The sequence below is a fragment of the Vespa mandarinia genome, chromosome 7, assembly GCF_050613455.1.
Source record: "Vespa mandarinia isolate Hongniang chromosome 7, ASM5061345v1, whole genome shotgun sequence".
Classification (NCBI taxonomy): domain Eukaryota; kingdom Metazoa; phylum Arthropoda; class Insecta; order Hymenoptera; family Vespidae; genus Vespa; species Vespa mandarinia.
Window position 1 is genome coordinate 4,702,081 of NC_140816.1, and position 17,920 is coordinate 4,720,000.

At 35.9% G+C, this 17,920-nt stretch overlaps 2 protein-coding genes across 2 annotated transcripts in view; one reads left to right on the forward strand and one right to left on the reverse strand.

The window, feature by feature from the left end:
• The window catches only part of LOC118440523 (solute carrier organic anion transporter family member 2A1), a 120,738-nt gene that overhangs the window by 23,576 nt on the left and 79,242 nt on the right, over positions 1 to 17,920 (reverse strand). The window lies entirely within an intron of this gene.
• Positions 1,066 to 17,920, forward strand: part of dve (SATB1_N and homeodomain domain-containing protein dve) — a 51,825-nt gene continuing 34,970 nt past the window's right edge. The window contains exons 1-2 of the mRNA XM_035863689.2: positions 1,066 to 2,253; positions 10,383 to 10,662. Of these exons, the coding sequence (XP_035719582.1) occupies positions 2,179 to 2,253; positions 10,383 to 10,662 (355 nt within the window). The 5' untranslated portion in view covers positions 1,066 to 2,178. The remainder of the gene's footprint in view (positions 2,254 to 10,382; positions 10,663 to 17,920) is intronic.

Sequence of the window (17,920 nt, forward strand, 5' to 3'; positions counted from 1 at the left end):
GAAATAATAAAGATTTTACTTACTCGGTATTTCATCGTGTAATGCCCCTAATTAATTCTCTACGATCGTAATCCGAAGCCAGAAAGCCACCAACTAAATACCCAACGACGCGTATTCATACACGCGTCTCTTTGATACGAATCATTTACGGTCTTTCGAACTTTGAACTCCATGTACGATCGATACAATCAAAATTTGTGATATATGATATAATATTAATATTATCTATGTTACATATATAATAATATATCCTGGATATATCAATGAATCGTTAATTCATTTATTTTATACTCTTTCTAATTATTTTCAATTTTAAATATATTTATAATATTACGATACGCGCAAAAGATTCATTATTAAACGTAATAACATACTTAACAATAATAACAAGAGAAAAGAATCAAGAATAATTGATTATTTAAATAATATTTTAAACAGGTCATCGAATAAGACGAAAACAATAATCGATTAAAGAAGAGATCATAAATTTGATCGTTGCGCCTAAACACGGATGATCACGGACTCGAACTAAGAAGAAAGTGTTGCAGGTGCACAGGTGCACGAAGTAATAGTTCTACATCTTATCACTTGAGACACACCCCCCCGAGTAGAACGATCGAGAAAGAAGGGGTACTTTCAATTCAAGAGAAAGGGAGACAGAGATAAGGAGTAGATTGGGTGCCGATAAGAGAATGAAAAAAAAAAGACAGTAATTAACGAGAAAAACAATAACGAATATATGACAAGAAAGTCTAAAGAATGTGGATAAAATATATGAAAAAAAGAGAAAAGAGAAAGATATATATCGAGGAGGAGAGAAAAAAGGAAAGAGAGAGAAAGAGAGAGACGATTATGGAGGGGTTGAAGTAAAAAACCAGTAAAGAAAAAGAAAGAGAGAGAGAGAGAGAGAGACAGAGAGAGAGAGAGAGAGAGAGAGATAGTAAAGGCGCGAAGGAGAAGTAGCAGTAGTAACAGTAGCAGCAGCAGTAGCGCCGGTGGAACGGTGGTGGGGGTGAGCGCGACGGCGGGTAGGGTGTCGTAGGGGCAGAACCAGCGCCGCGACGCCTCGTCACGCACAGTCGCGGCTCGAACGCCGTTCGATGCGAACGTGTCGTTGTTACGGTCCGTCCTCGACCGCCCTCTCTGTCTACCTGTCTTTTTCTTTCACATTTTTTCTTTCTCTTTTTCTCTCTCTCTCTCTCTCTCTCTCTCTCTCTGTATCTCTTTCTTTCTCTCTCTCTCTCTCTCTTTCTTTCTCTCTCTTTCTCTCTCTCTCTCTTTCTCTTTCTCTTTCTCTTTGATTAACCTGTCTCATATCATCTTCCTTCTCTATCTCTATCTTTCTTCTTTTTTTCTCTCTTTTTATTCTATCCTAATCATCAACGAAGACTCTACGAGGGATTTGTATATACGAGAAAATAATAACAAACAACCATTGACAATCTTGACTACTTTTTTCTCGAAGTTGTTCATCGAACGAAATACTATCTATCTATATATATATATATAGTATACATATAGATACAGATCGAAGGTGTGACTCGGATTAACGATCTTTCTTTCTTTCTTTTTTTTTTTTTTTTCGCGAGTGATTAGTGACTTTAGTTTTCATCGAGGATCCCAGTGCTCGCGTTTCGTTAACAACGTTTGCTTACCTCTTCTCATCCGAGAGAAAGAGAGACAGTTGCGTCGCGAGCACGTGTCTTCGTGTAATACATCCGAGAGTTTTTGTTATGGAGTATCTGGAATCAGAGATTCGTTCGTCTATTAAAATTTTTTTAACGAATTAAACACGATTTATCTTAGTACCGTGTAAGTCTTTCGAAATGATCAACGTGATAATGTGAATATATTTGACATATTTGAGATTGTTCATTTAGAAAGGATCATCTTGGATCATTCCTATTGATCTTTTCGAATTCGTGAAATAGAGAGAAGAAAGGAAGAAAATAATATATACAAGGAGAGAAAAGTTAGAGATAAGGAAAAAAAGAAGAAGAGAGAAAAAAAAAGGAAAGAAAAGAAAAGAAAAGAAAAGAAAAGAAAAAGATAATTATTAAAATCGAAAGAAAAAAAAAACGGAGGTAAACAAACGAACGGGGAGTGCTGTGTCTGTCATAAATGGCGGTGACTCGCGAGCCCTGGAATGCTCGCTGAGAGCTTGTTCTTAGGAAGGGAATGGATTTTCAGAGCGCGATGGACACGTTCGTCGAGGCATGGATGGCTGCTAACACAAAAAACGATCAAGTACAGGTAAGTCTATTTTGTCGATCCTTATATCTTCTTTTTCTTCTTTTACCTGCTTCTTCTTCTTTTTCTTTCTTTCTTTTTTCTTTTCTTTTTTTTTCTTCTTCTCCTTTTCTTTTCCTTTTTCTTCTTTTAATATCTTTATACCGTAATAACTCAACATTTCAAGAGCAATACTCTCGATTTAATACATTCAACAAAAGTCGTAAACTTGCTTGTCTCGTAGAGATAACACGCTCATAAAGTTAACGCATTCATATATTCGAGGTTGAGTTAATCGAAAAGCAACCCCTTCCGACATTACACGGCCAATTGACCACCCCATTCAATCTCTACTACCCCTCTTCTCTGATCTCCTACTAAAACGTACTTCATTCCATTGCTCTCTCTTTCTCTTTCTCTCTCTCTCTCTCTCTCTCTCTCTTTCTGTTTTCAATATTCTTTAAACGAAAGAGTTTAATCATCCGAAAGAAAAAATAAATAAATAAACTATCAATGATTAAATTTTAATGATTAATTATAATGTTCTTTTTTTTTTTTTATTTTTGCGTCAATATAAACTTTTAGAAATTTCCACGAACTAACGTCTCTACATATATTTTACATTGTATAAAAGTTTTTTCATTCAACGTTCATTTTCGTTCATTTAATTTTCCAAAAATGCGTTCCTTTTTCTTCTTTTGTTTTTTTTTCTTTTTATACGAACACTCACAGTCAATGTTAAAGAAAATAAATAAATGTATATAGATATATACATACATGTATATATATATATATATATATATATATATGTATGTATGTATGTATGTTAATCCTTGATACGGTCTAAAATTTCACACTGAAAACAAAGCTCGAGGCAGGCACTGGTCGAGAGTGAGGGGAGTGATAGGGGGAAAAGAGGGCTGGAAGATAATCCTTGGTAAAGCCGTGCCTCTCGAATGTATTGCGTGGATGAAAGTACGGAACGTTTACACGTGTACGTAGCCGGGGGGTCACGGATTCTGACCACGATACGGATGTGCCCCTGCCTTCTTCCTGTGCCACGATCATGTTCGTGTTCTGGCATTCGGTGCAATAAGACCGCATTTCCATTGACCACTACGATCTCTAGCACGTTGATCGTCACCGTATTGTAACTACGTTTCAATTCGATCAAATATATTTTAATGAGAGACTTAACACGAAAAGTTAGTTTGTTGATCATTGATCATTCGATTTCGTTGGATCGTCTTATCTCGAAAGATTTATGCGTACTTATGTACGTACACACATACTCAGAGATATGATCGAGAATGATTTGAATATTTTTGTAAGTATCGACTTTCATATTTCGTAATAACCAGTACAATGAAATGCGATAACGGTGAATAAAAAGAATAAAAAGAAAAAAAGAAAAAAGAAAAAAAAGGAAAAAAAAAAAATTAAATTAAATTCATCCACATATATGAACATTGCGGAATCATTTACTAAAATATAAAGATATATTTTTAAATCTTCTTTCAACCTTTTTTTTCTTTTCTTCTTTCTTCTTTTTTTTTTCTACACTAATTAACTATAAAAAGAACGATGGTTAATAAGAATACGTTGAGTTTTAATATGAGTTTTATATGAGATGTTTGGTTTAATCATATCGTTTGATCGGAGAGGAAGACTTAATTAATTAGGAAAAGAAAGAAAAAAAAAAAGAAGAAGCTTTAATCAGTACGTACAAAAGCATTTAATTTATATTCCAATAAATATATTTTTCGTTGTTTTTCTTTACCCTTCTTTCGTATCTATCCCTACTTATATATCCTCTTCAACAACTTTTATCCAAATTTATTAATTTCATACGAGCCACAAAACATACTCGTAGATTTCTTTGTTCGAATCCTCGACCGAGAGTCGTAACGAGGATAGAAATCATCGTGCTAGAAACGTTACGTCGAGACGAAAAAGGTTAATGGGTTAAATATCGCATAGTGTTGTAAGATTTTACTGGCATTACCATCCGCAAATTCTGGAAAGCCGTAAGCTTCACGAGTAGCAGCATGGATTTGCGAGAGATACTATCTCATTTCTGTTAGTATGAGAAAAAGAGAGAGAGAGAGAAAGAGAGAGAAAGAGAGAGAAAGAGAGAGAGAGAGAGAGAGAATTAATCCCATAATGCTGTTAGTTCATTAACAAGAAGACACCGGTTGGGAGATATACTTCGAGAAAAGAAATACGAAGAAGAGGAAAAAATAAAAGAGTAAAAAAAAAAAGAAAGCAAACATCCAAAAATCATTCTTCCTCTTTTTTTTACGTCCCATGCGACGTGTCATCTAAGAGAACGGTATTCTATTTAATAAAAAAAAAAAAAAAATCTATAAGGACAATGCTTCTGGCCAAGCCCGAGACAACGGCTTTTGTGCGTACTCGACGTTTACCGGTACGCCTCGCGATACGGCTTCCTCCTACGACGAATCGTCCCATCTCTTCGTCTTTTAGATATTTCATTTCCGCTGGGAAAAAAAAATTCGGAATGGTTACGTGTCAGCAAAGAGCCCTAAGCCCTTTTTTATCCCGAATTTTAACGAATCCAATAATATAGGTAGAATATTTCAATGTCCTTTCTTCTTTTTCTTTTTTTTTTTCTTCTTTTAGATAAACACGATACGTGTGAAAATTTCGAAGTAACATGATTTATTAATTGATTTATTATAAAGTATGAGTAGATACATACATAATATCGATAACTCTGACGTAAAATATTAAAATATATAATCCTATTTTTGGATATAAACTTGACTAAAGTCGATTTAATATCATTCAAAAGTAAATTCTTAAATGAAATTCATAGAAACGAACCATTTCTTCGATGATGCAATTAAAGCTTAGAATTCTATAGATATATAAATATCAAAGGGCAAAGGATAACTTTTGAACGATGTTGTACCATCCGAAAGCGTCCACACCCTTCAGATATTTCTTTTTTTTTTCTTTTTTTTCTTTCAGATATATCCGTGAATTTGTTTCGGTACAATAATACTTTATTATGCACTTTCTATCTTATATATATATTCTCTTTGACATTTTCGAATTACTGTATATTATCGAATATTAATTTGATATATTGATGAATGGAAATAAAATCGATCTTTAACGTTAAGATTTATTATATTATAAAACGTCATAGGAAAATGAAGAAAGAGAGAGAAAGAGAGAGAGAGAGAGAGAGAGAGAGAGAAAGAGTGAGAGAGAGATAGATAGAGAGAGATTATAAAAAGTACTGTTTTGTATTTTTTTGCTTTTTTTTTCTTCTTGAAATAAAGAGAGAAAGAGATAAATAGAGAGAGATAGAGATAGAGAGAGAGAGAGAGAAACAGTCATATCAATTTGTCGATTCATCTTTGGGATACTTCGCGATCACTGTTCGGAGGACGTTTGTTCGAGGACGTTGCGCGAAGGATTTCGAAGAAAGACGAGGCGTGCTTGGAAGTTCGTGAAACTGTGCGCGTCTATACGGCAAAATACGTCGTGTGTGCGTTGGATACGTGGGTAGGATACGATGCACGCATGGTCACGGTATTTGACCACCCCAGGCTCCCGGAATTATCGTGATCCATCTATCCGGCCTACGGAGTCGATACGTCAAACGTCGACTAAAGCGGATAGAGAGAAAACAGAGACAGAGAGAGAGAGAGAGAGAGAGAGAGAAAACAAAGAGAGAGAGAGAGAAAGAGAGAGAGAACAGAGAGAGAGAGAGAGAGAGAGAGAGAGAGAATGAAACCTTTTCTGCTTTTAGATCTAATAGATTTTTAAATTAACAGACTTTACCAGTTATTCATGATATGTGTGTTACATAATCAATGTAAATAAGATATGTAAATAAGACATGTAAATAAGATCTGTCAAACAGGTTCAACAATGTCGAAATATAAGAAGACCAATGAAATTTATTATGAATTATTTCTTGCATAAAAATTTGTTATTATCTTTCTAAAGTCATTTTAATAATAAGGGACCTATGATAGCAATGGAATGTGATTAAAATATAATACATAGAAACTAATGAGATTAAAACAAATTCAGAGAGTTAGATTAATCGATTATATATTATGTGATTAAAGCTAAATAAAAGATGTATTGTGTAGTTATGAAAGGAAATGAAAAAATGAAAAAGGAATCTGATCGGAGTTAATAATTGATTACTTGATATTCCATTAAAAAAAAAAAAAAAAAAAAGAAGAAGAGGAAAAATAAAAGGAAAAAAGAAAAAAAAACGATTTCCCCTTTTTCTCATCGTATAATTTATATTCTCAAATGAACATCTGTTACGTTTGACGAAGCATGAACTCTATACGACAACGACGACGACGACAACGACAACGACAATGATTTATGTAACATGATAGCATCGATCTGCGGATTATCTCGTACAAAGGGGAGAGGGGGGCCAATTATCGTTCGTGGATATCGACTATCCGATATTTCGATAAGCCCGATTAGACTGTTCCACGATTAGCATGCGACGGGCCATGACAACCGTTTAATTCCACTATCTCTCTCTCTCTCTCTCTCTCTCTCTCTCTTTCTCTCTCTCTCTCTCTCTCTCTCTCTCTCTCTTTCCCTTTCTCTCTTTCTCTCTTTCTCATGTCGATGATAATCGACCGATTAAAAAACGTCCAAAAAGTCAAGACGCTTTCGGATCATTTCTTGCTTCTGTGACATTTCTTATAATATTTGCTTTCTTTATCGATGAAAGCTTCTCCTTTACGTTCTAAATATGGACGCAAAAACGATTATTCATTTCCTCTTTCTCATCCCTTGGTTCTATCATCATATCTTATTAGATTGAACTCCTCAGAAATTGTAATTCTATTATAATAGTAAATGGGTTATGACATATGATATTTCGTTAATTATTTAACTCTCAAGTAGTTTTACAATGAACTAAAAAGGACTTTGATAACATTTTATTAAAATAATATTAATAATAAATCTAATTCTCTATTTTGTGGTAAATCCCATGGTAGAGAAATTTCGCTGTTGTCTATCGACGATGTTAAGAACTGTGGTAGGAACTAACAGCGAGTATAACGATTAAGGTTATCGCCTTAACGGGAAGCGAACAAGCAGGAAACATCGTCGGCACGTATCTCCCTTTTCGCGAGATAAAAGGATCCATCGATGAACCTCAACGATGACCCAGGACCCATTGAATATCTTCTCTATCGTACGATTTTTCATTTTTCTTTTAGTCTTTTTCTCTCTTTTTGTTTCTTTCTTTTTTCTTTTTTTTTTTTTTCTTCTTATTTCAGTTCAACGTGAACGATAAGAAAACGAGAATGAGTATACATTATATGAGTTATATCAGGGACCATATATATATATATATATATATATATATATATATATATAACGAATATAAAGATTCAAGGAAGATTTAAAATTGCGATGTCATTAATCATCTTTCATAATACCTATATAGAAAATTTATAACAATCACAAACAAAGCATTGCGTATTGTTTCACAAAAGTATATTATTTATGAAGTGATAAACGATCAAAAGTGTTATAGTCTTAATTATAAAAAAAAAAAAAAAAAGAAAAGAAAAAAAAAGTAAAAAAAAGGAAAAGGAAAAAAATGAAAAGAAAAGATTCATCGTATAAAAGAAAGAAAAGTATAGAGGGGAAAAAAATTATTTGTCGTACGACTAACTTCAAAATCTTAGATTACAAAAATGAATTTCATTTTAACTTGTCGAGAATGAGTAAATTGGTTATAAGAAATATGAAACGTAATACGTAAGTGTTAAGAGGTAGGTGAGATTTTACGAAATTGAAAAAGCGACAGAAAAAGATGAAGAGAGAGTGTGCGTGAGAAAGAGAGAGAAAGAGAGAGAGAGAGAGAGAGAGAGAGAGAGAGAGGTAGGAAGAAGAAGAGAGAAAGGAAGAAAGGGAGAGAGAGAGAGAGAGAGAGAGAGAGAAGAATGGAACATGAAAGTTAGTAGGGAAAAAAGGAAAAGGGTGGTAAAAGGAGTCAAAAGGGGAAGAAGGCAGAGAGGAGAAGGTTGCCGGAATCCGAGTAGGGAGTCGAAGCGAGGGCGACATCCTCCCCGTGAGTCACTACGTCGTTACACGGCGATGCCGGTCGGGGCGTTAGCCGGATAAGCCGCTAACCCCATCCACCTGTTGCCCCTTCTTACGGGCTGCCGCGTTCGGAAGTTCGCCGTTCGTCCTCGTTCTTCGTCGAAACGAGCCATGTTTGGAAAGAGAAAGAGAGAGATGGAGATAAAGAGTGTTCATAAAAGAGAAAGAAAGAAAGGGAGAAAGAAAGAAAGAGAAAGAAAGATGAAAGACAAAGATAAAGAATATTTGTTAACGTAAGAAAGAGAAAGAGATAGAGAAAAAGACAAGGATAGAGAATGTTCGTAAAAATAAAAGAGAAAGAGAGAGAGAGAGAGAGAGAGAGAGAAATAATGTTCATAAAAGTAAGAAAGAGAAAGAATGTATATATGTGTATGTATGTGTATATATGTCTGTAAAAGAGAGATGGAAGTATAGGGCCCCCTCGTTGCCCTTCCACCCTCCTCGGAGCTCTTGGCAAGGCCCCGACTCTTCTTCCCATCCTCCTCCCTTTCGAAGTCGACTCTTCAGCGGTCTGACGTGTTTTTTGCAAGTGCATACCTCCGAGCAGCTCCCGAAACAGTAGCCGGTACCCCGGTACAGTCCGGGCAAGTGAAAAAATCTCTTGGGCATCGCTACCGGTTCCTAGGCTAATCGAGCCCCTCGACATCCTTGCGCTCTTTTCTTTGAGCTATTACTACCTCAAGACATTTCTCTTGGTAAAAGTTAAAAAAAAAAAAAAAGGAATTAAATGAAATAGAATATGATATTTCTTTTTGAGCGAATTTAAAAAGACGATTCATTGATATGATGATTATTTGTTTGAAAGTATCGTGATAGATCTCGATAGAACTATATCGATATATTTTGTTTGATTTTATTGTATAAGCACGATATTAATCGAGATAAAAAAGAGTAATGTATTTCTTCCATTCTTTATATATTTATTTATTATAATAGAAATAAATAAAGATAATGAAATTTTGATCGAAAATATTTAACATATTAATTTCATATTTTGTCGTGAAATATATTTATGTAAGTACATTCATATTAGTATTAAAATAATAATAGAATATGATAAAAGAATCAATATATATATTTAGGATTTAATCTAAAGCTAAAAGTTCTCCTCCCTTATGTTAGTCTGAAAGAATTACTCGAATGAAAGAGTGTGTGTCCGTATGTGTGTGTGTGTGAGAGAGAGAGAGAGAGAGAGAGAGAGAGAGAGAGAGAGAGAGAGACGAAGATAGAGAGACGAAGTGACGGTAATGCAAATAGGCGGCACGACAATGGCGCGTTAACACGGAATTAGAAAGGATGACAGAGGGTTAAACGTTCCTCTCGTTTCTGGCTCATTCGCGCTCTCGGATTCCTCGGAGGCGTCATCGACGATCCAGTTCTCGTGCTGGCGAAAACGAACGGTCGTCGGTGCATTTCGCACTTCGTGCCTGCCGGCGCGGCGCTGCCACGGTGTAAGATCGTCGCATTCTGGGCCCAGTTGACCCTCGTTGACATCATGGACGGCTTAGCCGTTAGTGTTAAGTTCAGTTCACTCATACATAAATCTAAGTCCGTGGCGCGCTTATGCCTTAGCAGACCGCCACGTCGGAATTGAGCACGTGCTCAGATTTCATCGGCGACGACGCTTAGATCATCCGGCGTTCTCTTCGATCCAGCACCGAAATCTTCCGCCGCGAGGTTCCTTCAATTGGAATTGGTAGGATGAAATTAGAAAAGAAAAAAAAAAAGAAAAAAAGAAAAAAGAGAAGAAAGCAACCAAAGAAAGAAACATTTCGATGACTCATAAGTTGGATCGTTGAATGTTAAAATATATGCGACAAATGTTTGATCGATTAATTACATTTTTTTCTTCTTGTCTTTATCATCATCTTTAAAGAATCCTATTAAGATATTTTAAATATTATGTAAATTAAATATATGGGATCAAAAAGAATTATATATATATATGAAATTGGACATGCCTAAGTTTTTGCTCAGAGTTTTATGAATTTATTCTAATATTTGGAATTTGCGTTTTTCAGAGTCAAGCGTTGGCATTGACGCATAAGACGTCGCCACCTTCGAGACCTAGTAGTGTCTCGTCCTTACCAAGGAGTCCGCAGTCTCATCAGTCTCAACAGTCGCAGCAACAGAGCACCCCTCAACCCCCGCCGAGCACGCATCCTCACCAGTCGCAGACTCCCCTTGGCGCGTCCTCCCATCAAACACCGTTCTCTGCTCACAATCAGCATCCAAAGCAAGAAATTGTTGCGAGCCCGAAACAAGAAGGCTTTGACCTTAGCAAGTCAGCCTCCAGCACCGGTGAGTGTATTTTGAATTATTCAGAAACGTTCAAATTTTCACTACAATTACGATTTTTATTGGAATTTATTTATTCAAATTTTACGATCGGTATGACAATGATGATAAAATAAATCATTTAATTCTTATTTCCGTTGACATATCTAGGATTAAAATAATTATCAAGAGATTAATGATAATTATAGTAATTTGGACGTCTTTTGGACTTTAGATCTTCCAGCAATATACCTATCTTCCTTTCTTCCTACTTTTCTCTCTTTCTCTCTTTTTCTCTTGATGTCTTATTACCTGCGTTATCCTCGTACACTCCATTACACTCAGAGTTTCGGCCGACTGAACAACAAGTCGAACGTGGGACTCTAGTGGCCGTAAATTTTAGCTCGAATTAAGTCACCTTTTCGAGGACAGGACCGTGTGAAAATCAGTTCTCGTCGAGTTTGCGAAATGCAATTCGGATTATCATACTTATACCATAAATGCATGAAAGGAGTAAAAGCGTATTTTAATGGTTGGATATAAAATAAGATATCAGATAAAGATAATGGATCATTCGGTAATGTATTATCTCACGTTATTCCATAAGTTGCCTCGAGTTTAATAAAATATGTATATATATACATATATATATATATGTGTATGTGTGTGTGTTTATAGATATGTAGGAGTATATATAAATCGTTCAATCAAGATTTTTATACTATTTAATTGTCATATTCATATTATTTAAATATCATTTACAAAAATAAAAATTAATGACATTAGAACAATGTTCCTTAATTTGTCATTTTCTAATGTTCCAATTTAGAAAATTGATGTTTCTATAAATGAGCTGAATTTAATTGAAAAATCGATCAGTTTGAATCGTATACGTTTAGAAATCATCTTGACTCTTTGAATGTCGCTCGTCGAATACTTCTATCGAGAATGATGAAGACGCATGAACATGGCCTCTCGCCGGAGGCCGTTAAAGCTCGTAAACGAGATAGACTATCAACGGAATTTCCTTGATCCTCGATAATGCTGTGGAAACAATTTGCGCGCGTCCGTTTGCCGAGAGGAACGGGAATCGTGCGAGTACCGAACAGAAATGTATGGGTCTCTGACGATTGAGTCGCTTAAATGCGTGAGTGTTCGTCGCATTCTTTTGAAATTTTATCGAAATAACAGAACTATAGAGCAAAAATTCCACTATTGAACTATTTGGCAAAATCCTTATTACTTTATGATAACACGAAAATATAATATAATAGAATATAAATGATGAATATTCTTTTATCGATATTTAATAGAAAAAATTTGTAAGAAAAAGAAAAAAAAAAAAGAAAAGAACAAAAAAGAAAAAAAAGAAAAAGAAAATAAATAAAATAATAATAATTTCGATTTTCTTTTATAATTTTATTTTTACGATTCTTTTTTTTTTTTATTTGAATCGATTTATTTCAATCTCATCTAATGTTATCTCTTAGAGAACTTTCGTACCAAAACTTTATTTTACGCTAAAGTAAATAAAATATCTATTATCGAATGGACTCGATAGAAAATGATATTATGACAAAGGACAAAGGAAAGGTCAAAGGATTCTCATCGATCTTCTTAGCGAAAGAACAGTTTTTCGCTTCGAATCGAGACACCGGTCACCGGATTAGAAAAAGTTAGGATCGTGAAGTTGGCCGGATTACGGGGAACGCTTTCGTTCATCGACGCTGTGTCAGCCGGTTCGAAGGCCAAAAAAGAAGAAGAGATGTAGAAGAAGAAGGGAGTCGATGTAGGGACGAAAAGTACATATTTGACTTTCGAACCCTTCGTTCACCCTAACTATCCAGCTACGAAGGTTAAGAAGGAAAAGACACGCACTTCCTAAATCTACGGATTCTCGTAGATTCAACCTTAAATCTCGAAGCGTCGTAGCTAATCCTCTTCCACCCTTTCACCCTCTCCTCTTATCCCCTTTTTTACATCAATTCCTTTCTCACGTTATCTCCCTGTTATCTTCTTCTCCATTCTCTTTCTCCTTCTTCTCTTCCTCCTCTTCCTCCTTCTCCTCCTGTTCATTCTTTTATGCACGCTGATTCCATCGAAAAAGACAGAAAAACTTCGAGCTCGAGTCTCGATCGCCTTGAATGTCCTTGACCATTCACGGCGAATCGAATCAATCGGTATATCGTAATGAAACGGCGAGGAGAGAATGAATTGAGTTTATGAAATGATTAAAATGATGATGGAGAGAAAGGAAAGAGACAGAGAGAGAGAGAGAGAGAGAGAGAGAGAGATGGACGGAGATAGATCAGAGAGACAGAAAAAAAGAAAAAAGAGAAAGAGAAATATATACGTACATATATTGATTTTCAGAACAGCATATTGGAAATAATGAACAGGATAATAGAAAATCAATCGGATATATTCTTTATGATTTTTGGTTGCATTAATTCCAGTTAAATTCAAATGGATCCACGCTAAAAACGATTATCGATGATAATAGCGACCGAGAGGATATCTTTATTACGAAATCATTCGAATTTGTCCAAACATGTGTGCGTCTAATTGTCTAATTCTCTATAAGTATTATTCATTTTATCATGTTCACATTTGATATATAATATTAAATTATTCTGATATATTTTTTACGTTATATAAAAATTCCAATACTGATTTTAAAAACACCCTGTATAAAACGCACACACACACACACACACAAATACACACACATGCGCATACATATTGACACACGCGTATCGAGAATAGGAGCGGGGAAAACGTCTTCCTTTCTTCTGGCATGGTTATCCGACCGTTTGGAATTAGGATAATCGTGCGCGCGTATTTCATTCGGATTTACCTGTTCACGTATATGTGCAATGTGTGTATTAGTGTGCACATGTGTGTACACATATGTATATGTATGTGTATATATATATATATATATATATATATATATATATATATATATAAGTATATACGTGCGTGAAGTTAAAACGAAGGGGAAGCAGTGGCACACGGTGCTTCGAGGGACTTTGAAGAAGAGAGAGAAAGAGAAAGAGAGAGAAAGAGAGAGAGAGAGAGAGAGAGAGAGAGAGAAAAGGACGAAGAGGAGGATATTGTGACCCTTACGAACTAATCCGGATTAAATTCGAATCCCCGGCTATGCGGCTAGGCGAGCTGCGAACACGCAGCCACGAAGCGCCATCGTCTTGCGCCATACGATCGTTCTCGTTACGCCATTTAACCCTCGCGAGAGATCGGCTTCTGGCTTTCGAGACGACCTTCAAGGAAGAACGACTCTCTATCTCTATCTCTTTCTTTCAAATATTTTCTCTCTCTCTCTCTCTCTCTTTCTCTCTCTTTCTCTCTCTTTCTCTCTCTCTCTTTTCTTCTCTCCTTTTATTTTCTCTTTCTTCGTACATCTTCGTTTTATCTCTATTTATTAGCTTTATTTATCCCCCTTCTACATGGTGTCTCAAAATTATCCAATAAAATCTCTCTGATTTATATTTTACTTAAGCATAAGAATAGAAGAAAAAATTATAAAAATGTTTTAGATTTATAAAAGTCGTTCGAAACTTTATATCTTGTATCATGTACTTTATATTATAATGGACAGATGACCTTCTAGATTATTTGACACCGATTGAGATAAGGATTCGAATAGTATCTCGTTAGTACTGTTCATCCTTTTATATTTGATCTGCCCACTGGCAGGTGCGAGACAGCAATGTATTGTCGCGAGAAACGCGTGCCTCGCGTTTCATACGTTGTACAATAGACATAGATAGAATGTGATAGAGAGAGAGAGAGAGAGAGAGAGAGAGACTCGGTCCAGCGTCTCCAGTACAAGATCGATCGCCATTTAAAGCCCGTGCTTCGTCGTGGTCTTCGAGCGTGATTAACGACGCTCGGTTAACCCTTAATCGATCTATGCGTATTCTAGGATACATCGACTTACGGCCAGCATTACAGAATCCGATCGGTCCATGTCGTTAACGAGTTCGTGCCGATTGTCCATAACGCATGAGATATAGATATAGATACAGATATATATATATATATACATTTATACATATATACATTTATACATATATACATATATATATACATATATACATATATATATATATATTCACACATACACACACACACACACACTCACATACATACATACAGACATACATATATACATATGTAGATATCCTCTTGAGATCTGTACGTGCATGTGTACAAAACAGGAAAATTTAGTTTAATATAAGTTTAAAAATTTTTTTACTTATCGTATCACGTCACCCGGTAGATAGATATACAACGATGTACTATAGCTTTCAAGCACAATACAAGTCAAATGCAAAATCGATAATCGTAACTCGCGATTTTGACCTAGGAGAGGAAGAGAAAATCGTATTGCTAACTTTCTTTTAACTTGGATGTCTCGCGAAGGAGAAGAATTAGATAGTAAATCTCAAAAAGACAGGCGGGCTAATCGTTAAAGGGGATCACAGAGTATCTAAAGTAAAAAAAAGTAATTTCTTCGCGAGTCGCTAAAATGAAATATTGAAATATTCGAATTTCCTTGAAAAAGATTTTTGATCGGTTACTCATTTACTCTTGTCGAGATAGCGAGTTAATAGAATTCTTTCATGCATCATAATGAAACATTAGTAGGTTAATATCAAAATAGAATTTATTTAATTGAAACATTAATCAAAAAAAAAAAGAAAAAGAAAAGAAAAGAAAGAAGAAAAAGAAATAAAAGAAACAAAAAGAAATAACAAAACAAGAAAAATTTCACATTTCACATTTATTTTTAATGTCAATTATTGAAACGACATTAATTAAAGAGACCCATCAATCATTTATTAGAAGAGAAATTCAGAGGAGTATACGTTTAATGACAAACAAATATTCGAAATATTTTTTAAACATTGACTGATCGATATGCTATTAACATATTCGATGATTTTTCAATAGAAACTGTATTTTTTTTCAATCTCTGTCGCAATTTATTTCATTTCTATTCGGCACTACGCATAGAATATTGTATTCCTTTATAACGTAGTAATTTATAAATCTCTAAAACTCTTTATAATTAATATTCATCGTACACGTCATTTCTTCTTTATCGATGTGTTTCACGGTACACCCGTTATATGACCGGCCGCAATGCCGTGGAATACGCGGGATACGGCTAACGCGCGAGAGGTGGAAGAGGACGAAGTGAGGAGCGAGACGAGGAGAGAAGGGAAGAGGAGAGGAACGGTGACCGCGTGGAAAGGGCTGCGTAGGAGAGAAGGGTGTACATGAAGGGACGAAGAGAGAGAGCGAGAGAGAAAGAGAGAGAGAGAGAGAGAGAGAGAGAAGGACAGAAAGAGGTAGGGTTGGGAGGTGGATAGGGAGAAGGGGGGATGGTTAGGATTAGCTGAGTTGTGTGCGCTGGATTTCGGATTTGGACGACGGGCCACGCACACACGACCAATAATCCCGGATTAATCCTGGACTCGCGCACACACGCATTGAGAGAGAAAGAGAGAGAGAGAGAGAGAAAGAGAGAGAGAGAGAGAGAGAGTGCATGCGAACGGTGATGTAGGTGCAACGAGAGAAAAAGAGCCTGTGGAGGTTCGGAGTAGGATAAAGAGCACGTATAAATCGACGGATATACGTGCGCGAGCGCACGCTTATGTGTGTGTATGTGCATATGTGAGACAGGGAGAGAGAAAGAGAGAGAGAGAGAAAGAGATAGAGAGAATGAGTGAGTGAAAGAGTATATGTATATATTCGTTCATTTATTTATTCTTTTGTATGTATGGGAAATTCAATCGTAGGGATAACACGTCGATTGAATTATTCGGGAGGTCATGCGAGTTCCGTTCATCGAACAAAATGCAGAGTAGCTACTATCTGGGAATGTATTTTCGTTCATATGATTATTAGATCCCGTCGATTCGGCCGAGATATTTCATTCTCTATTATATACGTGAACGTCTAAAATACTGTTTGTTTTACCTGCATTGATTTATATTTGACTGTTTCGAGGGAGAGAAAAAAAAAAGAAGAAAAGGAAACAAAAATTACAAAAAAAAAAATCAAAAAAAACAAAAAAAAAAAAACAAAAAAGAAAAACAAAAAACAAAAAAGAAAAAACATAACTTGAAACGTAATTCATACGATACACATGTTAGACAGACGAATCCATAACGTAATCATACAAATAACACAAGTGTGAACATTTGGAACTTTTTGATCTTTATTTGATATGACGACTTTTTTTTCTCTGTCACATGCGTACCACACACGCAGCAGATACAGATAAATTTATACCAACGTAGAAAGGTTCAGAGCCATTCGACGTGGCACGATCGACATCGCACGTCATTCGAGGTAAAGTAAGAGGAGTTTCCATGTGGGTATATGTATGTATATGTGTATGGGAGCGCGCGCGCGCCCGCGCGTTTTATATATATATATATATATATGTGTGTGTGTGTGTGTATGGAGCCAACGAAGATTTGCTCGCACACACGAGATCAGGTGTGTTCACGAATACACGCATACATTTATACACATATATTACACACGTGCAGACGAGCCGGCTCTCCCAAAGATAATCCTCGCGAATATAGAGACCGGATAATCCCCGGAGAGGGCCGACTCTCTGTATACGATCGCGATTGTCCATGTGTGTGTGTGTGTGTGTGTATGTGTATGTGTATACACCCGTCTATGTGACGCTCACTCATACGCCAAACGCGGATGATGGCTCCGTACAAAAGGGCGAGGGACGTGAACGGAGAGAGGGGTTGAGGGCCGGGAGGACTATGGCAGAGCACACAAGGTTTAGAGGCTAAGCGGCTCATCCCCCAGGAAGCTTTACATCCCGCCCTGATACGAACGGGAATTCTACGGACGATTCGAAAGATATTGCGTCTGTGTATACGATTCTGCGCACAAGCTACATTTCTCTCTCTCTCTCTCTCTCTCTCTCTCTCTTTCTCTATCTATCTATCTATCTCTCTATCCATCTCTCTCTCTCTCTCTCTCTCTCTCTATCTCTATCTATCTATCTTTTCTATTGTTTCTACATATCCCTTTAACATATCCCTTTCACATCACACATACACACACACACACGCGCGCGCGCACATACATACATATTTATATCTATATAGATACGTATGTTTTATATTTTTAGATAATTTTTGCATATCTCGTAATCTCTTTCTTTGAAATTATAGAAATCTGTACACTTTCATATTTGCTTCGACTTAATACTTTATTC